Below are 24,997 nucleotides of genomic sequence, written 5' to 3' on the forward strand. Positions count from 1 at the left end.
CTGCAGATTGGTGGAGGGTTCAGAAAACCTGTTTGGAAACAGTCGTTATATGTCATATTCTTGGTTTGGTGCTGCTAATGCACAGAAATGACACACTCCACCTTTAAAGGCATGTGTGCTTGCTTAGTTGTGCATGCAACAAATTTAGTCTTACAATGACAATCTCAAATGATTTAGCCAATTATGGAATACAAGCATTATTAGTGCCAACTTCTGTTGTTTTTCTGAGACCACAGGTCCCTGCCACAAAACATCTGCTCATAAATTTCCTCAATGCATGAAGTCATACAGCAATTATTACCTACTCTATTCCCTCACCACGCACTTCAGCCTTTTAAATAATTTTTAAGCACAATAACAGCCTTAATTTTATGAAAAATACAAGCCAAACGTTAGCCAATTTCCAGACTCCGGTTTTGTTCCTTTTTTATTTATTTAACACTTATTTATTTATTTTTATCTCAGAGCACAGATAAAAGTGTTTTAGTCCAGCTTATAATAAATATAATTATTTTTTTTATTATTTTATTTTTACATTTCCGCCTCCTACTCATAGCTCAAGACATCCGAAGATTCCTTACATGATTGAACTCCAGATTAATCTTTTGTCAGTTTATCTTTTGGGGTTTACATGCGCTTCAAAAGGTACACATGCACATTTGCACACACATGCAAGGTCTCTCACTCTCTCCCTTTTTTAGTGGAAACTCTGATACACTTTTTTTACCAGATTAATAGAAAGTTCAAAAGAACAGCATTTATTTGAAACAGAAATCTTTGTAACAATGTAAAAGTCTCTAGATTCCGGGAGATTTGAACTAATTTGCGGGCATCTAATTTGCGCTATCAATATGCGGGAGACTCCAGGAACTTCCGGGAGACTTGGGATGTCTGGTACAGGCCCGACGCCACGAGGGGGCAAATCAGATCTGATTTGTGCCCCCTCAGTTTCATTTTTGTATTTATGGTTACAAATGAAATGTTTAACCATTTGAGCGGTACGGTCCCACATATGGGATTTAGAATGTTCTGTGACGTGACTGTGCTTTCGCGCGTTGGTTGGCGATGAGCCAGAGACGGACGAGCTCAGCCCTGTCATATATCACAACTATGCAGTGTTTTCAACCTCATAATGTTTATTTTAGGTTTCAGACATTTAAATACACATAAGCACTAGTAAAACAATACATTTGGAGTTTGTAAAATACACACTGTGATGTCTGTGGAAGCAGCAAATCTATTCAAATATAATTTGCCGATGTGTGTTATTCATACCAGACAAACATTGTGGAAGTAACTATAAAGTTTACTCTATTCTTCTCACAGTTCAACGGCCACTTTCTTCCATGTAGGCCTATTTCGGGAGAAACTGATGACTGACAGGACTCTCTGAACTGCGGCGCAAAGAAACATGGTGGCGCCCGTCTCACGTTATAGATCAAGATTATTTATAAAGGTTTGTAAACAAACAAACACACTCACTTACAAATTTTTTAGAATCGGAATATCAGATTGTTGATGACATAAGCAAGTTTGTGAATATTTTTTGGAATAAAAAAGGAAAAACTAAAAAGCGATTCATCTGTCATGCGTTATTGTGGCTGCGGTGTGTCACGTAACAAATATGATGCGTCGCCATGGAAACATTAAGGGGGAACGTTCTAAAATAACGGTTGCCTTGAAAAAACTCACTATGAGGGGTCAGTTAGAATATTTAACCTAAGCGTGAAAGGGTTAATATATGCATGATAAATGGCGCTGTTTTATCTTTTTATTACACGGTTACCTGTGCAGTTGCATATGGAGTGCTGCATTTAAAAATCTGTCGTTCCAAAGGGAGGTGTGTATTGTTCATTCATTGATGGTATAAAGTTAAGCCCCCTTAAAAATTTCACATGCCCCCTAAGTCATTTCATCCTGGGCCTGTTTGGGTATAAAGTGTTTTGGTGTAAAAACTTCTGAGTGCTGCCCTCTTTCAGGTTGAACGGTGGCTACTGCAGTTGAATTTTCCTATTGGATGTTGTGGTACTGCGTGACGTAAGCAGGCACCAGCTCACCACGCCCTTGCCTACAGAGAGACGCGGGTCTCAGGTGCGCGCCCCCCCTCCGCTTTTCCAGCATTTTTCAAATATTGTTAGTGGGTGGAGTCAGGCTCTGAGGTTGAGTTACACTTTAAAAAAAGTTGCCAGCCACCGCCAAGGTTTTTGACCATTTTCACAAACAATTCATGCCCTCCAGAATATTTAGTTTTATGAATATCTGAACATGCAATTTTTAAACAAAGGTCTTTTTGACCAATACTTGAATGTGGGTAGGTTTCATAAAAAAGCTAAATTTTGAGCAAAAAGTTCAGTCCTATAGCACAGTGGTTCCCAACCTTTTTTTGTCTGAGACCCCCTTTTTCCCAAGAAAATATTTTAGGGCCCCCCTTCACATTTAATGATATTGTCGCTCTTGTAAGCTTGCAGCAAGGGTGACAAAATGTTTTGTTTTTAAACAAACAGTATTTTTATTACTATAACCAGATATGTTTATGCACAAATAAAAGCGTATAATATTGAAAATACTATAACAAAAACATCAGTAGGCCATTTGTAATTTAAAAACGTAAGCCTAGGAGTAGCCTATTAATTGACACTATTTGAAATGCAATAAAAAAAATAAAATAATAAAAATAAAATAAAAAAATAATTAATATAGGCTATTACAAAATGACTGGTGTCTGGGACCTCGTTGAAAACCCATTTCTTGGTCAGCCATGGGATTGTGAATAAAATTAGCTAATGTAATATGATCGTTTGGCGCTCTAGCGATTAATAAACATGCGTTTATTAACAGAATAATGCGTCTTGCGGAAGAACATTGTAGCCGGATCTACTTCTCTCTGTTTATGTCTATGTCTATGACGAGTCACGCAGGCACTGGGCTACACCACAGCGGTCTGACCCGAACCAGTGTAAAATAGTCCCAGTATAAACACTTATTATAGGTGTACCATAGTGACTCAGAATAAGACAAAAACACGGTTTGGAAAATGGATTCATGATGTACTCGCTCATTATACAAATTTAGTAAATTTTGAACACAAAAAAGTTACGGACTGCTGCTTTAATGCTCACTGTTCAACACTTTTCAAAATATGACGCGACCCCCCAAAGAGCTCGCTGGGGCCCCTTGTGGGCCGCGACCCCCCTGTTGGGAACCGATGCTATAACATTAGGCAGTTTTGATTTATATGCTGTTTAATGTTGATGATCGCATTATTTTTCATATGTATATGATTATTAAAGCCCGGACATTCCATCAATAGTGGGGAAGCGGTTTCTCACAAATGACAGACATTTTCGTCAATGGTGGGGAAAGAGTTAAAAGAGCTTACAACTAAATTCAATATTATTTTTGCCGTGATGCTGTGGATTCAATAACAACACCTGTGAAGAGATGATGCCAACCCCTGCGAGGACTTCAGATGACGCCAACTCTGAATCAACAAACACAACTGCCAAATTTGCAGATCATATGATCATAACTTGTAATAACTGCTTCAATGGGATTATTTTTTTCAGCCTAAATTACATGATGCTAGCAAACTGCATGATTTGTATTATCTTAGAACTGTACATTTCGGAATTATGGACATTACATGGACACAGTCACCTCTGATGTAGAAAATGCATTTTCTGTAAAGCTGCTTTGAAACGATATATATTATGAAAAGCGCTATACAAATAAATGTCAATTGAATTGAACATATCCCTGTTTTTACAGTACTAGTATTATTTTATTCTCAGGAATGCAGATTGTCAAGAACTGTTAACAACTAAAAAGTTAAAAAGAAATAGATTATTCAGTAATATGAATCGAACTGATTCGGACCTACTCAAAGTTCACAAGAACTGCTTTTTTATCTCCTCACATGTACTGTTAAGGCCCATACAACAGGTATTAAGATCTGTCTCAGTGATCCGATCAGTCATCCCAAAAATATCACTGTGTACACCTTTTAGTATGGTTTAAATTAAGGTTTTGAAGGTGGAAAAAACCTAAAATCTGGCAGGCAATCTGATGCCCTTCTGATGCACCATCTTAATACCAGGTGTAAATGTTGACTAAGTTGTGTTGACATTTTAAACCAAGCTCTCCTTATGCCGCTGGGTAAAGTTAGGCAAGCAACGACACAACAGTTCAACAGAGACACGTGTTGCGGTGGTGTGACGGCTGTAATGACACAGCATGTATAAGCGACCATAAAGCTTTAATGAGATATGCTGGTTATCTGCCATATTGGCTTGTTCTCACATAAGGGCTGTTGGTCTCTGGAGGGAAGCCTACACTTCACCTAATGTCACATCACAGCAGGACACACACCTTCAGATCAGGTAACTTCAAATGAAATTGCCGGGGCTTCTCTGTTACACTGCGCGCAAATGGAGATAAAACAGCTCATTTACAGAAGATAAGGGAAACCTAAGAGTGTACTCCAGCCATTATTCTCATTTCTTTAATGCAGTCTTCAAAAGAACAACCCACGGCTGATTCACCTTCAAAACAAACCCCTTACGAAGGGAAAAAAAATTAGACAATGTAATGTAACTGACACAAGACAAAGCCGATTGGGGGAAAAAAGTTATAGTATAAACAGTTTATATGCATTTGAAAATGCCAGTGGAGTAAAAAGCTTAAAAATTCAGTTGCGATTTTCCCACAATCGCAGAGTTTATTCAGGCCACATCTGCAAAAATTTATTTTAACAGCTAAACCGAGGGCCAAGATTTCTGAGACAAAATATAATATAAAAAAACCATATCAAACCAAAAACAGTTTATAGGACTGTCAGCTGCCTCTAGGCCTTGCCTAAAGTGTAATTACGGCATTAGAAAGTTGCCTTCTACACAAAATGGGAGCATGTTTAGTTTGTGGAAAGAACATAAAATATAATGCAGAACACATTAATGGTAAGGTCATTTATATGAGGCATTTCAGAGGCTGGAGTTGAACTATAAAGTCGCACAGGGTCAGTAAATTGCGTGATGGATTTGAATGGTTAAAGACCGTAATTATACGCCTGGCAAAGTTTCATAATGGACATAAATGCCATTTAAGGTTTGGCTTATACACACATTGATCTGAGCCATTAATTAGAGCTAATCTATAGTGATTCAGGGAACATGTACTGCGTGTGATCGGTGTGTCCATTTATACACATTAGCCTAACAGCATTGGTGACGCTCACCAGTCAAGTTAAATGCTCAGTGTGACTCAAAAATATCTTAAGCTCACCAGGGCTGCATTTATTTAAGAAAAAATACAGCAGAACCAGTGAAATTGTTAACATTATTACAATTTAAAAGAACTGTTTTATATTTAAATATTTGTAAAAATGTAATTAATTCCTGATGGCAAAGCTGGCAGTCATGTGGATTCTTTGTGGAAACGGTAATACATTTTAATTTCAGGATGCTTTGATGAATAGAAACTTTTAAAGAAAAGCATTTATATGAAATAGGAAATGTAAATGTCTTTACTGTCACTTCTGATCAATTTAATGCATCGTTGCTTAATAATAGTACTAATTTCTTTTTTTTTAAATGACCGCAAACTTTTGAATGGTGGTGTAAATTGTATGTGATTATTTAAAATTTATATTTAATAAAAAATGTAAAAAAGATTGGCAACAAACCACATACACCTGGAATTCCCAAACAACCACATAGCAACAGTTTTGAAACCACCTAAAAGTTTTGCGCAAGCAAGCACCACTTTTTATTCATAACATGCATTCATAAAATGTAAAAATATGTGCAGAAATAAGAGCAATAGCAGAAACATACAACTAAATATAAAGATATACTAATATTCTAGAAAATATGTAGAGAATTACATAAAGATGCACTCTGTTAAAAAAGTCACTAGACAGCATTTTTTTAAAACCACTGATCTGAACAAATCTGAATATCATTGTTATTTTACGCTGTATATTTTACAGAACAAGAAGAGAGGTATATCATACCCTATTTATCTTATATGTTCATGTTTCAGAAAATGCCCATAAGATACTTCACAGCGACTAATTATGGAAAGAAACACACTTAGTGGAACTGCTTCCCTCAAAACTTCATTCGAGCTTGGCCCGAGGATGTGTTCAACCTTTAGTTGCACAATGATTTTTTCCCCTCTGGCAACAGGATTGGATGACACAGTGAGTCCAGAGCGGGCGCTAAAGTATGGGATTAAATTACATCGCAGGGCTGTGGCAAAATGAAGAGGCGTTTATTTAAAGCTTTAATAAAGTCGAGGATAAAGTTGGTAGCTTCTAATCTACACGAGCAAGCTGCGAGACCAATATGAGGCATTTTGCCTGTGTATAATGTGTGCAGATCTCTGTTCTGCTGGAACATGAAATAGCAACAGCACAGCGCTTGACAAACAAGGCATCTTCAGGCCTGCAGAGAGCGATGGTAAACAGGGGACACGGGCTGATTCCTTCTGACACGCAAACCAGAGCATCACTTCCACTTAAGCAAGATGTGCTTTGGACTGGGCCTGCAGATGAGCATCTCCAGGGAGCACAGAGAGCAGGAGAGACAGCTCTATCGGTGGAGATCACAACGTGGCAACACATGCACCCCGAATTAGCATCAAAGAGCTTGGCAGTCTGGGGAACATCCGTTGACAGTTCTGCTAGCCTCAGATACGGCGCTTAATCTTAAAAGCACTGTTCAAATGGGCGATTGCGAGAGGAAACTGTTTTAAATTATCGCAAGAAGGGCAGTCATTTCACTTTCTGCTTTTATTGTGCTTGTTTGGAGCACGTGAGAGAGAGAGAGAGAGAGAGAGAGAGAGAGAGAGAGAGAGAGAGAGAGAGAGAGAGAAGGGGGAAAACGATAACAGCCAAGAAAAGTTAATCTCTAGCAGTTCGCTTCAATTCAGAAGCACATAGGCTGTGTTGGAAAACAAGGGTTTCAAACTCAATAGCAATCAAGCAATTATGCACCCCGGGAGGGAACAACAGGCCGGCTGGGACACCCAGCGGCCGCCCCACAGAGACAACAGGACCACGTCTGCCTTTGCTCAAAGTCCAAAGGGGTTCCCCGGGTTCCTGTGCTGCATTCCTGCCTGTTTGTCATGAACAAGATGAAAAAGACCTGAAGGAGACAAAACAGATGCACAATAGTTCTCCTGCATCTGTTTTCAACTCTGAGAGAAACCTTTTCTCAATTACCGCTCGCAGTGGGAGCCCTCTGTCATCCAGGGCTTATTGCCACCCAGTGCCATTCATCTTGAATTAAATGGCTTAATCAATGCCAAGACAGAGTGGAACAACATGGCAGTACAGTAAGTAATTACCCCTCTCCCATAGAGAACAACACAACACAAGCCTCTGCCAGCTAACTCTGCACAGAACCCCACACCTGTGTGTGCACTCGTAAACACAACGGTACTGTTTAGTGCAACCGCTGGGATTTTACTGCTCTGCCAGTGAGTCAACAATGCCACATTTTATTTGGGACATTATGCATGAAAATCTATTATTATAGGTTACAAAATGTAAGGGAACACACAACTATTGATATACAGTACCAAAACAATCTGATAAAACTGATGTAAACTGTACAATAAAAAACGAATACCTTTCTAAGCTCACCAAATTATTTGATTATAAATACAGTAAAAACAGTAACATTGCAATATACAATATAGAGTGGTACAAACGGTAAACAGTGCTGATATTTGTGGAATATCTCATGGTGCTGATCGCCTCCCAGCCAATTAGATTCGAGGACCAGAACTAACTGTTGTGTGTATATCTCTTTTTTTGTAAATGATGGTGAGCTAATGATGACAATTTTCATTTTTGGGTGACCTATCCATTTAAGTAGTTTCAGACTGAATTGTGAGTCTTTTTGATTTATAATAAATTTTTCTTAAAAATCAGTTCAAAATAGTCCTTCATGGAAAATCTTATGAAACGGACTGCAATGTTACTACAGTGAGTAAAAGTGATGGCAATGCAAAATAAAGATGTGTTGTCAATTTATGGTCTTCCACACAGTCTTTCTCTTTCATAATATGTTGTGCAAAATTCAGAATGAAGAGGATTGGCGGACTTTTAAAATTCATGAGTGTGAATATTAATTGAAAATGTCACGACCCACAGAAAGTTGAACTGGAATGACAAAAACTGAAATTCTATCAGTAAGGTCAATAAACCTTCAAACTTCAAGGCTTTATATATGGTTTTCAAAGCCTTCGAACAAGGCTGTCAAGCAAACATTCAACTGAAGGGTCTAGTTAAAAATTAGTTATATGAATTCTTTTGAATTTTAAATCATCAGTTAATTTCCTCGCATTCAAATTTGAATTGCAATTCTGCATTCTATTTCATACTTTAATTCAAATTTAAGAACTGAATTGGAATCGGGCACACAACCCTGTCCACAACTTGGTTAAAACATAATATATTTTACCATGGTTTTTGTATTTATTTGGCTATAATTCATGATGCAGAAATCAAGAAGAATTAATAGGACCGAACATCATGAACTTGATCTGGATTTTCATTTTCATTCATTCTTTTATTTTTAATTTTTTATTTTATTTACATAATTCAGTTCTGAAAAAGAAAGATTCTTGATTCCCAACCCTATGTAAACCCTTAGGCTTTGTGTATACAACTAACAACATAAAAAAAAGTATTATAAAGGCGTACTGAAGTCTCTGTGCTGAATTACAGTGTTTATTATGGGCTCAATGTCTTAGCGTGCAATCAACACAGGTAAAGGAAGTGAATGAGATAGAGCACTGAAAAACAGCAAACATAACAATTGATTTAATGAAACGATTTAAATGATCCAGTATGCGTCTTGTCGAAAATGGCTGAGAAGTGTTCATTAAAAGCTGGCTGAGTGAACTGGCAGCATCACGTCTGCTAAAATTACCATACATTAGCACACTTACCTTGTTTTGTATGATTAATGAAGAGCGCTGCCACTTGCACCCTAAACGGCTGTACTGGGGCTAGTTTTAATCAGCCATCAGCGAGCACAGCGAAACACAGCACTATAACAGCCACTTTTACAGGCAGGACTGGAATGGGCTATGATAACTCCTCTTTCCGTATTTAAGAGAAAAGGGAGTTGCAGAAGGAGATGCAGCACATGCACACACCAAAGACAAACATTTACAAGCCTTCATATAAACACACACAAATAACCAGAGAGTTTTTGTACTCACATCTGAATTAAAGCGAAGCTGACAGATGTTGCAAGAAATAACTAGCTTTTTCTTGGGAGGAATGGAGACTCCAAATGTGTGGTTGATTACAGCTTTCTGGACAGGGTCCATCTGGAAGACAAAGAGCAGAGGGACATTTAGGGTGCTTTCACACTTGAGATTGTGGTGTGGACCAGAGTCTGTTTTTCGTCAGAGTGTGAATGGTTTGGCTGGTGTGAAAGGGGTTTTCTAGACTCAGGTGTGCACAGAGTCTACTTATAAAAATAAATAAAAACGTTGGTTTGGGGTAAAGTTTGCAATTGGCATATAAAGGTAATGTGTGACCCTGGATGACATATGGGTCATTTTTTTGAAATTGAGATTTATACATCACATGCAAGCTGAATAAATAAGCTTTTTATCCATGTTAGGATAGGACAATAATTTGGCCAAGATACAACTATTTGAAAATCTGGAATCCGAGGGTGCAAAAAAATCGAAACATTGAGAAAATCGCCTTTAAAGTTGTCCATTTATGTTCACGATTGTGCTGCATTCACTCACAAAAATGAATGTTTTATACATTTACGGTAGGAAATTTAAAAAATATCTTCATGGAACATGATCTTTACTTAATATTCAAATGATTTTTGGCATAAAAGAAAAATTTATAATTTTGACCCATACAATGTATTGTTGGCTAATCCCACAAATATACCTGTGCTACTTAAGACTAGTTTTGTGATCCAGGGTCACATATGTCCAATTTGTGGATATGAGATGCTATTAATAATGTTGAATTTGCATATTTTCATGCTTCTGGTCATACTTACTATCATACATTGCTCATAACCAGCAAGTATGCAACAAATTGATCAAAAGTGACATTAAGTACATTTCTAATTTTACCAACAAAAAACAACAACCCCAAAACATTTAAAAGACATTTAAAAACATTACAAAATATTACCAACCCCAAACATGTAATAATATGTAAATAAATAAATAATGATTCTCCTTGTAAACCTAAAGTCAATTGCCTAAGTTGATAAGTCATAAGTCAATTTTGTGAAAAGTGCCACTAGATTTAACTTTCCATCTCTGCTCAGGATGTGTAAAGTTTTGGTGGTGAATTCAAAGTGACAAAAACATGAATAAAACAGTGAAGTTGGCATCTTCTTGTCCAGAGTCATTACGTAGTTACAGTGGTACACAGCTGCTGCTAGTACTCACAATGCTCTTTCACCGATGAACGTTTGGACCAAAAGGTATCATTTGCAAAGAGACAAAGAAAATTAAGTAAGTATGAAAACAGCTTTAGAATGCAATTTAGAGAGACATGAATCAGACACACACAGTGCATTTTCTGCCTTAGTCAGTGTCTACGGCCCTGAACGCTAGGTTGAAATGAGAGCAATAAGGATCCCAAGCTGAAGGCAAGACAGCTGTTTAACGGAGAGAATCAATGGCAGCCTTGTTGGGCTCTTTGGCTCAAACTGATAGAAATAGATCTCTGATTATAAAGAGAATGAAGTCAGGAAAGCAAATATGAACACTGCCACATCAGCACAGGAGAGTAACCAAGCACCGCTGTGGTCTTGATCGATTGCAGCTCCTGAAGTTATGCCAGCTTGTTCTCCTTTAATCAAACAAATAATTTGAAATCCAAGCAAACAAAAGCCTTTAATAAACCTTTACAAATATGCACTCATTTTCTCCAATTAAGTCCTGAATGCTCATAATAGGACAGCAAAATGACAACAAAATACACTTATTGTTACTGCAATATACATATTCTCATAAAAAACAGCCTGTTCAAGCTCAGAACAGTTGTTCTTTTATATATAGATTTGGTCTTCAGTAACTTCTATGTTGAATAAAAACCTCCAAACAAAAGACTTCTATATGATGACAGCTATACTGTCTGTAAGGGCAGGTGGAACAGAGCCCCACCAAAATATTCATCCAAAACATAAGCCTCTAGCATATATATAAACTGAATCAATAATACATTGTAAAATTGTTCAGCATTCTGCAACAATTATTATTCAGATTTTCTAGATTATTTTAAGTCATAAAGGGAGCTGATTTGGTGCTCAAAAAACCTTTCTTATTATTATCAGCGTTGAAAACTGTAGTGCTGCTTAATATTTTTGTGGAAACTGATACATCAGGATTCTTTGATGAAAAGAAAGTTAAAAAACAACAGCATTTATTTGAAACGGAAACATTATAAGCATTATAAATGTATATACTGCCACATAATAATTACATTTTCTGTGAATAATGAATGTAATAGCAAATAAAAAATGAGTCCCTGTTCATTTAACTGATACATAAAACACTCTTATTTAACAAATAAAAATATGCCAAAAAACATTCAATGCTTAAAAGCAGAAATGATCAGAAATATTGGTAGGGTTTATTCAGTAGTTTCTAACTATGGTAGGGACACGTTCCCATTCTGTCCCAAATCTATGCTCATGAATCTGAGAATTTAATGTGACAAGAAAATAAACGGACAAAAGTTAACAAGCTCTAAAAAATGTGCTGTGCAGCATCCAATAGGATTACGCACAGTGTTTCACTACTTCTCGAAGCCATGCATGAAACCCTGGCACGAGAGAGCTGACTTCTGAGTTTGCCTCCAAGTAATTTAACCATTTCACACACTCACTACAGCCGTCTGTCTTAGCAGGAATGCATTTCATAGCTCACTTGAAATACAGACAAAAGCAAAAAAAAAAAAAAAAAAAAACTATTCAACTTGAGGCACAATTCTGGCATATTTTACCTGGAGCAACTGGAGAGTGTCCATAACGCACTTTTGTGTGAAATCACAACTGAGAGAGGAGTCCAGTGGAGAGAGAGACGGACAGAGATGTGGTGTGGCTTGCGCTCCGGCAGCGATGCACTGGAGGTTTGTTCTCAAGGCAACACCTCTCTCTCTCTCTCTCTCTCTCTCTCTCTTTCTCTCTCTCCATCTCTCAAAAACACACACACGCACGCTCACTCGCTCACTGTCACCCTGCCTGCCTGCTGATCCTCGCATCTCAGACTGATTAGCTCTGAATAACTGATGAGCTTGGGTAAACAGGAGTCAACTCTACACAGCCAATTCTGTTCACTCCTGATAAAGAGTTCGTATGAACTCGGTCCATTAAGAATTTATGACAGCCACCCTTCGAGTCGGATGGATTGCACCCAAAGCCTTGACTTTATTTAACTAAAATGGATGTTTTGAATTCTGCCTTAACTAGCTAGATGTTTACATTTACATTTACATTTATTCATTTAGCAGACGCTTTTATTCAAGGCGACTTACAAATAAGAACAATAGAAGAAGTATAACTAACAGTAGGACAACAATACGCAAGTGCTATAACCCCTCTCAGTTTAACTTTAGTGCAAATTTTTTTTTTTTATAGAATAGAAGAGAAGAGAAAGTGTTAGTACTACTGAATCAAGTGCTGCCGAAAAAGATACGTCTTCAGCAGTTTCTTAAAAAATGGCTACTGACTCAGAAGCTCTGGTTGAGTTAGGCAGATCATTCCACCAACAGGGAACAGTCATGGTAAAGGTCCGAGAAAGAGATTTTGTGCCTCTTTGAGATGGTACCACAAGACGACATTCGCTAGCAGAGCGCACGTTTCTGGATAGCACTGGATGGCACGTTTAGCTCATTGTCTCAAGTCCTGTTTACAATCTTATTTGCTGTCATTAAAATATTAACATACATACAGTACATACACATTTGAGTATTAATTATTTAATTGAATTACAATTATTTAAATGTATATAATTGAACATATAAATTAATATATTGATAAATTAATTTATTACTACTTTTAAAATATATATTTTATATAACTTTTTTATTGTTTATGTGACATGGAAAAAACGGACAAAACCTTGACCCCTTTGTATGACCGGAAACATGCAAATAATGTCATCAACTCTGTGAGTTAGGAGAGGTTGCTTTTGCACTAATTGTGAGTTCACATAAACAGGACCCCAGACTACCATTTAAAGCATACTTGGGTGCATTTTGCTGATGCCATTTTATCCTTGGATAAGAGTATAGTGCTCTCTATTTGATTAGGGGACGGTACAGTGGACTAGCAGCCATCCATTCATGCCCTCTGCGGGTCACTAATGCAGTTCCTCACCGCTCCGCTGCTAACTCTACAAACCACAGTACAGAAACCTCCCCATGTCATTTTTTTAAGAATCCAAAGTCCACAGTTGCAGTCTGTCAGTTCTCTGACACGCTACCTGTTGTGCATGATGCTGAACAGCAGTAATCTGTAATTAAAATCTCGCTCACCCACTACAGCAAGCACAACTGCTATCAGTGCAGGGAAGTTACAGGCTAAAGATATAATGACTGTGGGAGATGGAGGGGTCAGGAGAGAAGACACAGCTGGTGGGGTTGCTGTGCTCTTCCACAGCATGTGGCTGGAGCATCCTGATGTGTAATCAAAATCTGGTGTATGGGACGCAGCTCAGCCTGTGTTGGAACAAGTTCTACAGAGGGGGGAAACTGAAGACGGATGGGTTGCAACGTCCCTATGTGGCAAAAAAAGAGCTCATGCATATTAATTAGTCTGCAGTGATATTGCTCAGAGATTTCAAAACTGAAATGTCAACAATATGATTTAACATTAAATGGTCAATCAACTTTTAAATGTCAAACGTCATAATACTATAAGATCAGAAATAACATAAAATAATAAATTAATAAATGTAAATAAATTAAAATAAACACATTTTGTTTTGGGGGCCTAATGATGAGAGAGTCAGACTGGTAACGTCAAGATTGCGGGTTTGATTCTCAATACTGGCAGGAAATGACTAAGGTGCCCTTGAGCAAGGCACCTAACCCCCAATCGCTCACTGGGCGCCACAGCAAAAATATCTACCCACTGCTTTGGGTGTGTGTGTGTGTGCGTGTGTGTGTGTGTGTGTTCACTACTCCTAATGTGTGTGCACTAATTTGGATGGGTTAAATGCAGAGGACAAATTCCGAGTATGGGCAACATTCACATGTCACTTTCACTTTGCTTTCATTGGAAATGGACCACCCAGAGGCCATCTGACTGACATTTAAAGATCCAATCACAGTTTGCTTTGTTCAGCATCATGTTTTGGGGCGTTTAAATGTAAAGTCGATGTCCCTACAACGTCACATACTTTTGGACATCCAACGTTAATTGATCCTGATAAGCACTCATTGTCACAGGTATAAACATGACCGCTTTCTTCTTCCATGAAGGGGTTTGGCGTCACAACTGATTCGTTTCCAGGTGGACCGTTAAAGAATGCAACGAACACATCTCCCAGAAAACCTGTAAAATTCAACCAATCAGATGACGATTTTGAAACCCCTGAAGAGTTTCTAGTTTTGTGTGCCATTCGCATTAGACGTTCACCCAAAGGCCCGTAGGCATGATGCCTGAGGCTGAGACTACATTGGAGAGGCTGCAAAGACACATGAGCATGAGCACCCTTCAAATCATTTGAAATTGCCCATATCAACATGACTGTCTCAATCAATACAAAAATATACAATGATATCACAATGTGTGGGCGGAGCCCCATCTCATGAAAGCTACCTGTCAATCAGGCATTGTTAATCACATTAGCTTGAGTGGAAGAGACCTCAGTCAGTCACTGTCGAATCAATTTAAATGTACACTTCTCTGTCATTCTGATATAATTAAAAATCTATCAAGTAAACAAACATGAAATTTTTATATCAAAATATTGATAGAAAAAACATTCTCTCTTCTTCCTTTCCTTGTTTCTCTTCCACTGTCTCTAAACCGATTTACGAGCTCCCTCAATGATAGCTCTATAATAGCAAGAATATCTAAAAGTGAGCCGATAGCTGTGACCTTGCCAAGGCTAGAGACTGTCTCTGAAGTACAGAAATCACAGCAGATGGATAATGTGGTGATTCTCTTCATGGCTGAGAACACCTGGCTGAGCACAAACCGGCCTCAGTCTGTTGTGACTCTGGCAGCATTGATTTCAGTCATAGAGAGAGAGAGAGAGAGCCGTGACTATGTGCTCGTTGTAATCACACTGGGATCCTTCATCGGGCGCAGTCTTCTCAAGCACATAAACACAATCACACTGATGACTAACTCCTTTTTATCCAATGTTGCCTCAACTGCATCCATCACAGAGATTTATTTTCAATATATTTCACAAATCATGAGGCAAATTAGTCCATTTCCACTTTCTGTTGTTATCATGTGTGTTCATTAACTGAGAATCGGGTCCTTATTCTGAACTGGTTTCAAAAGCCAAACTGTATGATTTTGGTGACAATGGGGTCTGTTAACGTTTCGTCAATGTTTATTTCGCCAATGTGGTACAATAAAACATAGAAAAATACAAACATCACATCAGTACATCTTGCATGCAAAAAATGCAGTTCGATTCGTAAATGAATGGCTCCTATGAGCCGGGTCTTGTCAAAAAACTGATCAAAACTATTTACATTTAAGTCACAGCAGACAAACGTGTTTTTACATTACTTAACTTACATCAAAATATGTCGTTAACGAGGGAGGTCAGGTGGGCCAAATGAACCAATAACCAGATAACAAGAAGGGCGAGGTTAGACAATAGACATGAGAGCAAGCTCACCATGACAAGACATGACAAAAGGAGTGTCAGAGCTCCGTCACCAAACCAGGAATAAACAGACCCAAGTGACAGAATCCTGACAATACGATTTTAGTTGAATAAAAGTATTACTTTCTTTAAAAAAAGAAAAAGAAATCTCACTGACCCCGAACATTTGAACAGAAGTGTATATAAACAAAATATAGTGAATTGAATAATAATTGTGCTTTTAAATAGGCCTAGTTAATGGAACCTTTTAGTAGATTTGGAATTAAAATTATTAAATTTGCCATGATTCCCATCTCTAGTGTAAATCATATTGTTATCACTTTCAAAAGGCAGAATGTGAGTGTGTGTGTGTGTGTGTGTGTGTATGTGTGTGTGTGTGTGTGTGTGTGTGTGTGTGTGTGTGTGTGTGTGTGTGTGTGTGTGTGTGTGTGTGTGTGTGTGTGTGTGTGTGTGTGTGTGTGTGTGTGTGTGTGTGTTTTTAAAGATATCGTGTTCAGTAAGAAGGTGGGCTTGTGTTGATAGCAGCTTGGGAGGACTTGCAGGCTTCTCTGCATGTGGAGTGGAGGAAGCACTAATTATACATAAGGACACCTGCTCATAATGTTCCACAAACAGTCGGCTCTGACGGTGTGCCAGGAGAGGCATATGTCAGGGCACACACACCCAGAACTCTTTGTTATTATGACACAATGGCAGTTCTCTTTTCTCTAAATCTCTTAGTTGAGGTATTCCTGTTATGCAGTACTTTCAAAACTCTGTAACTTAAAATAATAATACAAATATTTATGCTAGAATTGAAAGAAATAAAAATAATAATAAAAAGATATACCAAACATTCAGAAATATGCCTTGTTGAGAAGATGAGGCTGAGAAGCAGTGGATAAGACACATGCCTTTGGTGTGAGAGACCTGGGTTCGAATCCACTGTGAGACACCAATGTGTCCCTGAGCAAGACACTTAACCCCTAGTTGCTCCAGAGGCGTGCGACCTCTGAAATATAGCAATTGTAAGTCGCTTTGGATAAAAGCGTCAGCTAAATTAATAAATTTAAATGTAAATGTAAAGTCAACTTTTTTTAAACATTTTGATATTTTGCAACTTTCAAAAGGATGACATCATATCAATTTCTGTGAATTTATCAAACAGGATAAAATGTTGTGTAAAATCTCACAAAATAGTTTCAGGAATGAATCCCTTAAATTATTGTTCCATGTGTGTACTCCCAAAATTGTGATGATTGTAAGCATGGTAGCTAACCATAGCAAAGTTCCCGCATCTCGCATGTTTGGTATCCAATATTTTTTTACAAAAGTAATATACAACGACTAAAGACTCGTTTTGTTATGCAATTTTAACTAAACCACCGTTTACAGAGGCGTCATGTTTTGTTTCTGTTTGTAAGGCGCTTCGCAGAGGGCACTTTTGAAGTTTTGCCATTTCCACTTGTTATAAGTGTTTTCGGGCTTGTTGTTTAGGTTTGGTTCATAAAGCGATCAAGTTTATGGGGATATTAAAGTGGACAGGTGCAGGTCGCGATATTTTTGTCTTGTTCTCAGTATAAAGCATTTTGATTTCTCTTGGTTTATTGTGGGCTTGTTCTTGTTCACTGTTTTTCCAGCAAGATCTGGCGACACAAATGAGTCAACGCTCTTACCACTTGTGGTTTTCCCAGTGGATTTCTTGCACCGCACATATAAGAGAGACACATCTCTGATGTGCATTTAAATATGCCATCAACAACTAGTTCTTTAGTTTGGTTCCCTAAACACGGTGTAGAATTTTTTGTAAATGCGGTTGTCGCTTCTTGCATTTTTAGGTTGTAGTTAATTTGGCTGTAGAATGCCACTCTCGAGAATTAATGAACTGTGTGGGTATAGAAAGGAATTAAGCACTAAAAGGTGAACTGACAATCACATTTAACTACAGTGTGTGCATGGCCATTGTTAATACTTACTGAAGCTTGTGCTGTTGTTTTCCCTCCAAAATATCATCACTTTCTGGAGAGTGAAGTCTTTACGGAAGTGGCTTTTGTTATGTAAATGGTCATTACAAAAGACTAACAGGATGTAAACTAAAGTGAAACTGAGGACACAAGAAAAACCTACAATTTGGTTATCAATTAAAACAACATTACAAAAATGCTTTGTTTGAAATATTTCAATTAGAATGTTAGGGTTAGGTAAATGTTTTATCCACTTATGGAAAAATGGTAATAAATGCTCACACCAAACTGGTGAAATTGATTAAAAATCTAGGTTTAATTTTGATATTTTGATTAAAGAAAACTACTATGATTTAAATTTTTTTTTTTTTTTTAAATGAGATGGGCACATGACAATGTACTGCATAGTAGGAATGACCCAGCTGAGAACCTTAGATGTTGATTGGAGGGGAGTCAGCATGACAAGAGGTAGATGAGGTGAGATCAGTATAAGAGACAAACAAACAACAACGCTGATCAAGTGATACCTCCGAAAATACACGCAAATCGGGTGCACCACTAACTATCATTAGCCTATGCCGTTCCTGGGAAGCTCAACAGAGACTACAGTGATTAGCTTCATTAGGAGAAAATAATTAATTTGATGGTCTTGTAGGAAGACGGTATAATTACGCTAATTTTGCGGTGGCGTGATTGCAGCCTGGAGAACCTCTTGATTTGCACCAACAGTCAAGCAGTAATTATGACAGCTTCTGCCGTGTTTATTTGTTTATTTTTGGCGCAATCCATTGGGTGCTGAGCCATAAAAACAGTGCGGTCAACTGCAGACAGATCAGTGAGAATTCAACTCAAAAGCTGGAATTAGAATTGAATTAGCAACGCCACACAGGAAGTTCTCCAGGCTGCAATGACAGGAAGAAGAATTTACTGACTTCCAATTCAATATTATATAACTACAATATATTTACTTTCTGGAGGATGATTGCATTAAGGAAGTGCCTTTTGTTATGTATAAAATTTAAATACTGCATCCTGTTTGCTATCTAAAGTGAAATTGAATTTAAGAATTGAACTGACATTTAAAAGACATTGTAATTTAATTCTAAATGGCTCACCACCCTCGTGTCACACTGACCCAAGCCTTAGCCTCCAGTAACCGCTTTAAAGAGCACTGTCACTTTGAATCAGGGCAGGACAGCGCATAGCAGAAAGTGAGAAGAGTGACAAGAAAGTGAAAGAGACAGAGGGAGAAAGTGAAAAGAAAGAAGAAGGTTTTGAGTGCCACAATAAAACAGCGGCGGTTAAACAAGCCCCAAATTCAGACTGAATTTCTTTCTATTCCAGATCCCATCAGCCTCTCTCTCTGTCTCCCTTCATTGTCATCACCACAGCAGTCTGGGTTTGGGGAGATAAAAGCACAAATCGATTTTGCTCCCTCATTTTGGGGGTTGGATCAGGGGCTAGAATCAATGTGTGAAGGGGTCGACACGTCTGCAGACTTTCCCTCAAAAACACTGGCGATGTTTAGAATGGAATAGGCTATACTGCATACAAGGGCTTGCATACTTTGATAAAAAAAAATGAAACTGCCATTAACTGATATGATAAGCTGAACATCTGATACTGCTACTTTTTTAAATATCAAGGTTACAAGAACAAAAGGCAGATAATAAAACTGAAGCAGCAGATCTTGTGTTGAATGGAGTGAGAAAATTGCCTTTTTGCCCACGCTCTAGGAATAGAAAGAATCACTGCTTAAGGAAGTTTAAACAAACATAGTCCACTAACAGTTGATCCAGAAGTGAACTAACCCCGTGTCTAAACTGGATGCGACAAAGCGACCGCTGCAAATCTATTTGTTCTTTGTGTCAGAAATAGTGCTAGCGCTTGGAATTAGAACGTTTGCTGAAAAAAAAGCCCAAATTGAATTCTCACTGAAATGTATTAACATTACCACTAACGCGCATCCATGCAGCCTAGCATGGATAAGACCAGGGAGCAGAAAATTAGGGTAAACAGAAAAGAACCAACTTGAATGTATTGCAGATATCATTAATGTCAATATTTTAATGTATAACATAATTTGAGAATTTAGTCTGAATTTAGTCATCCATTTGAAATAGAAATTTATTTAAATAAATACAAAAATAAATGATGATTGAACACAAACTTCTGAATGAACATTAGTGTAATTAACATAGTTTTGGGTCAAAAATATTTTTGAAGTCGAGGGCATGTCATGCCACCTGTCCGCGTTGGCATCTGCCTAGATTGGCAAGTTTGTAGGTTTCTGCAAGCCACAAAATTTAAAATGGCAAAATACTTTTTAAACATCGAAAAGCCCGTTTATTTTGCTGTCCTAGCTATGCATGGTTTATACGACTAGTTGAATTTTGTTATTAGCATTCAGCATTGTTTTTTCCCTGCTGCCTGCTAACCTCGCGGCTCATTTTTGGCTGAGGTTCCAGTGTAGTATGCCATTCTAAATAGCCGCTAGCACACAATTATTGGACTCTCTTCCAAACAAACACACAAGCTGCAGTTTGTGAGGGACGATATACATTTAACAAAAAGAACATCATCTACCCATACTCAATGTTTTTCTGAACCTTCAGCGAAGGTTTTAATTCCATCAGTGTCAACCCACACAGGAACGAGGCCAACATTAAAGGGGCAGACGGCCAAGAGAAGGGAGATGAAAGCAGGCTTGCTTACCGTATTGAAATTAGGGAACAGGCCGACCGGAGAGGAACTCTCCACAGGGAAGGTCATGAAAGGCTTCATGTCCAGACCGGACTGCATCATTAGTGAAGGAGTCCGAACCAACGCGGGGAGCGTGTTGCTATGACAGGAACTTCCTGGAGTGGAAAAAGAGGCAGACGGTCAAGACAAAACTTTCAAAGCTCTAGGGACAAAATACTTTTTCCTGCACTCACTCGTGCATAGATGAGGAGAGCAAGAGAAGGTACGTTAGAGAGCGGGAAGTGATAAGAGGAAACTAACTCCTCATCGTCTGCCAAAGAAGCAGAATACCTGAGCGCTCTGGGGTGGAAGATTGGTACAAAAGAGATAGAAATGAGTGAGAGGGCGATGAGAAACACATCAGGAAAGTTCTGAACCTAGCTAGTTCACTCAAAAAAGTGTTTGCGAGAAACCTATCCCATAATAAACTCAAACAAGCTTAATGCAAAAATGCATTTAATAATGTGGATTATAAAAATACTTAAAATATAATATACTTGTTTCATTCTATACAACAATGTATTAATAACAAACATTTAAAATGAAATATTTTACCCAATATTCGTGTGTGCTAAGCATTTGTTTATTAGAGTATGCTAACGCCAAAACAGTGTTGTTATTGTTAACTAAAACAAAAACAATTACAAAACGTTTTTATTAATTAAAATAAAGCTGGAATAAAATTAGTTGAAGCATTAAGATTACTAAAACAAATTAAAAAAAACTAAACAGAAATTTATTAAGCACAAATAAAATGACAGAAGAATATAAAATGTAAAAATAAAAGTTAATTCAAGACATTATTAAATACTTTAATAGTATATAGATAAAACCAACACTTTACCAAACTCTTATTAAGATTAATTGTGATTCGTTTCTCCTCAAGTGAGGCGCATTAGTTGTACAATATGGTGTCGTGACGTAGTGGATAATGATCTTGGCTTAAACACTGACAGTTGTAGGTTTGAGCCCAGTCAGGAACAATCCATGAATTTTAACTATTTTTTGACAAGACGCCTAAACACACGTGGTAACACTATTTTACAGTGTCCTTGTAACACGTTATATGTAGTTACTATAGTAATAACTACAAATTATGCATAATTGCATGCAACTAACCATATAGGAAGTACATGTAGTTAATTAATATTGCTCAGTAATTAAATGTATAATTATACTGTAACTTGGACAACTAAAATAAAGTGTAACCCTATATTACTTCAGGGGCACTGTTCCTGTAAGTGGCTTTGAATAAATGCGTCTGCTAAATTACATGTCATTTTAGCATACACATTTGATACAAGTAAGATCATTCATTTAAATAGCTTTTAATTCTATACAAATCATTAAAGACGGGTGTACACGGTACGACGTTTGCTGTTGTACAAGCTTTCAGGCGATTTGATTCTCTCAGGAGAAATCGTGTGGAAATTGTTGATGCTCGTATATAGTCGCGGCTCAAACTGTGTGAGAGGAATTACGAGCCAAGCCAAGTTATGAGCACCTCTAGACAATTTTTAAATACGTTAGCTGTCCCCAAATCATACACATCCACGTCACATATGCAAGATCTATGAATATTATGAATATTATTATAGCCCAGTGAGTGACACACATACAAACAGACTCTCTAGTTGTCTTTTAACAAAATAATTTGCACACTTGTCTTTTCATTTTATTTCTTTTTTCTATCTGAAGCTATAGCAGCAACATTGAAAGCTCCAGTCTCCGTGTTTAGCATGAGTTGCCGCCGGCTCGCCGTGCAGTACAGTAGTGCCGTGTACCAGTTGCTTTGACATGATTATCAGGTTAACTGATTATCAATGGCTCACGACCTCTCGAGTGTCCGTACACAGTGTACGCCCGCCTTAACTTAAGTCTCTATTCATTTACTCACAGTTATTCTTCCTGACTGGAGATCTGGATCACGTACTTCTACTATAATAAAACCGAGTCGTAATGTTAGTGCGACATTTCTGAATAAATTGGCCCCTAATATGATTTGATAAGCGTGAGCAGTACCATGTCCATTTATATGACACAATGACAGCTCCAATCGGACATGTAATGAAGAAGGATCTTGTTTAATGTGCCATGGAGATATCTAATCATTTATGTGACGAAAGGAAAAGGGTCATTTCCAGTTCGTTGCTCAATTAAAAGAGATCCGAGATCCTTCGTTGTATGAATCAGAGGTCAAGCTGAGAAATATAATCAGCCTGAGTGCGTCCAAAAAAAACTGCAGACCATGACTGTGTCGACTTAGTCTTGAATTTCTTTATGTAATGGTTAACAAATCCTTGTAATGCTGGTAGAAATGATGGCAACAGTAAAGCAAACATGCTTTTAGCGTGGCAGAGGAACATCTAAAGCTGCTGCACGGCACTCCGGGAGGTATAATGCACACCAAAGCTGCTTTTATCATAAGCTAGTGTGGCACATTCGTGCTCTTTGCAGAAAAAATGTGCAAATGTGCTTTTTCTCTTGTCATTTGGTCTGTCTGAACAAAAGTACGAAAAATAAACATGGAATCAATGGCTGTCAGTGTGAGCTAAACAGCAAAAGGAGTAAGGCAGAGTATGAGGAATGCTTTTGGCTCCCTTTTCAGATGCCATTCAACAAGTCAAGGCTGACAAGACAAGCTCAATGAGGCGTCTTGTAGTATGTTTTGTGGCTGCCTTACAAAAATTGTTTTGTTATATAAAACTGCATTTGTGGCTGTAAAACAAAATCCAATTATGGAGATGAAAGAAGCATGGTTACAGTGTGTCCAAACCAGTGTTTTCACACTATCAAAGTCAACATTTTCAAGAAAATCTCGTCTAATTATGTAAAATATGTTGTTGTTTTTTTTCCAAAACATCACTGACTGCAATGCACTGGCCTGAACTTTGCTTTATTACAAATGCACACACTCCATCGCTAGACAGATGTCTCCCTCTCCACCTGTACATCTGAGCGCTGGAACTGACATACTTTATTCCCATTTGCTGAGTTTAATGAGAACCACATGTTATAACTGAACTTGGACCTCCGACTGGCATCAAAATTCATAGCCGTGATTTGAAGCTCTGTGGCCCGACCAAAACATTCAGTTTAATAAAACAACTGCGTTTTCATGGTTCAGATGAGGCAAAACGCTGCATATTTCAAAGCTTAATGAAACCATCAGAGATGTGCTGATTCAGATGGGTAATGATTGTCCTCATCATTAAGGTTTTGACACACCGTATTAGTTTAACCGCTTTGATGCATGAGTCGTCTAATCACAAAGGAACAGTTTCTCAGGGATTATTTTGACTTTAAAATAAGGCAATAATCATTAGCAATATGTTTTTTTTCTGCCAAAATGATTCATTTTAAGAGAGTTATACAGCTGGCCACCGCAATAAAATAAAGTATTTCAGGGTACTTTGTGCATTATCACGTTTGTCAGCAGTTTCTATATTGTCATACAATAAAAACAGACTGCATCCGAAATAACATATTTCCCTACTTGCACTGTATGTGAAAAGAGTAGTATGTCTGAATTCACAGCCACTGTGACATTAGAAAGACAACAGTCATAAAATTATGGCTAAGGGTCAAAGGTCAACATCCATGGTGGTTAGGAAGTAATATTATGCTGCCTTCATGTGCTCTCTGAAATTTCCTACTTCCCACTACTGAAGTCTTGATTAGGAGCTTATCGCATTCAAGTCCTTTGTTTTTAGGAAAGAGCAGGAATCATGGAGGACACCAGGTTTATTCTTGCCTATTTATTGGGAAAATCTTTTTAAAGCCAAAATGATATTTAATGTCCCATACACTGACAGCTATATGAACATTTGCTGCACTATCTAGATAGTCAGCTTGCTGACAATTCTGGAATTTCGGTCAAATACATGCTATTTTCGCTGTGTAGAACACACAATACGCTTCATAATAATATACGCTACATAAAATATATTAACAACAAGACAAGGTGATGTAGCTGTTATGATAAAAAAAAAAAAAACGAATAAAGAATACAAGTCACAGCAGCAATCATTCTCCAGTCAACCATGTATAAAGTTTAGGCACGACCAACTCGGGATCTCGGGTATCAAAATTCTCACTGAGATTCCCTGTAGTAAATATGACTTGAGTTCATCCACATTGTTTAACTAGGAAACTTGTAAATTTCCTGTATTTCCTGTGGAATTGGCTTTGAAAAGTTCTGGATTCCATGCATCAAAAATAAAAAAACAAACAAACAAACAAACAAAAACAAAGTAAATGTATTTCTTTAACAGTTTCTCTTTTTCTCTGCACTTATTTAACCACTCTTATACTCTACCTCGACACCAGGCTAAATTGCAGGGAACAATACTAGCTGACCATTACAAAAAGACAAGATGCTGTGTAGCAGGGCAGACATGACTGTGGTCCGGGCCAATCATTAAAACCAATGACAGGAAAAACTGTGTGTGAGA

The 24,997-nt window shown here is 37.7% G+C and overlaps 1 protein-coding gene across 3 annotated transcripts in view; it reads right to left on the reverse strand.

Annotated features, from left to right (window-relative positions):
* znf385b (zinc finger protein 385B) overlaps window positions 1–24,997 on the reverse strand; it is a 134,487-nt gene that overhangs the window by 14,464 nt on the left and 95,026 nt on the right. For all 3 annotated transcript variants that reach the window (XM_077215973.1, XM_077215972.1, XM_077215974.1), the window contains 2 exons: window positions 20,517–20,659; window positions 9,235–9,345 (listed from right to left, as the gene is read on the reverse strand). In XM_077215973.1, the coding sequence (XP_077072088.1) occupies window positions 9,235–9,345; window positions 20,517–20,659 (254 nt within the window). The remainder of the gene's footprint in view (window positions 1–9,234; window positions 9,346–20,516; window positions 20,660–24,997) is intronic.

Source organism: Siphateles boraxobius, unplaced genomic scaffold (assembly GCF_051911475.1).
Source record: "Siphateles boraxobius isolate OS27281-9 unplaced genomic scaffold, OSU_SipBor_1 7, whole genome shotgun sequence".
Classification (NCBI taxonomy): domain Eukaryota; kingdom Metazoa; phylum Chordata; class Actinopteri; order Cypriniformes; family Leuciscidae; genus Siphateles; species Siphateles boraxobius.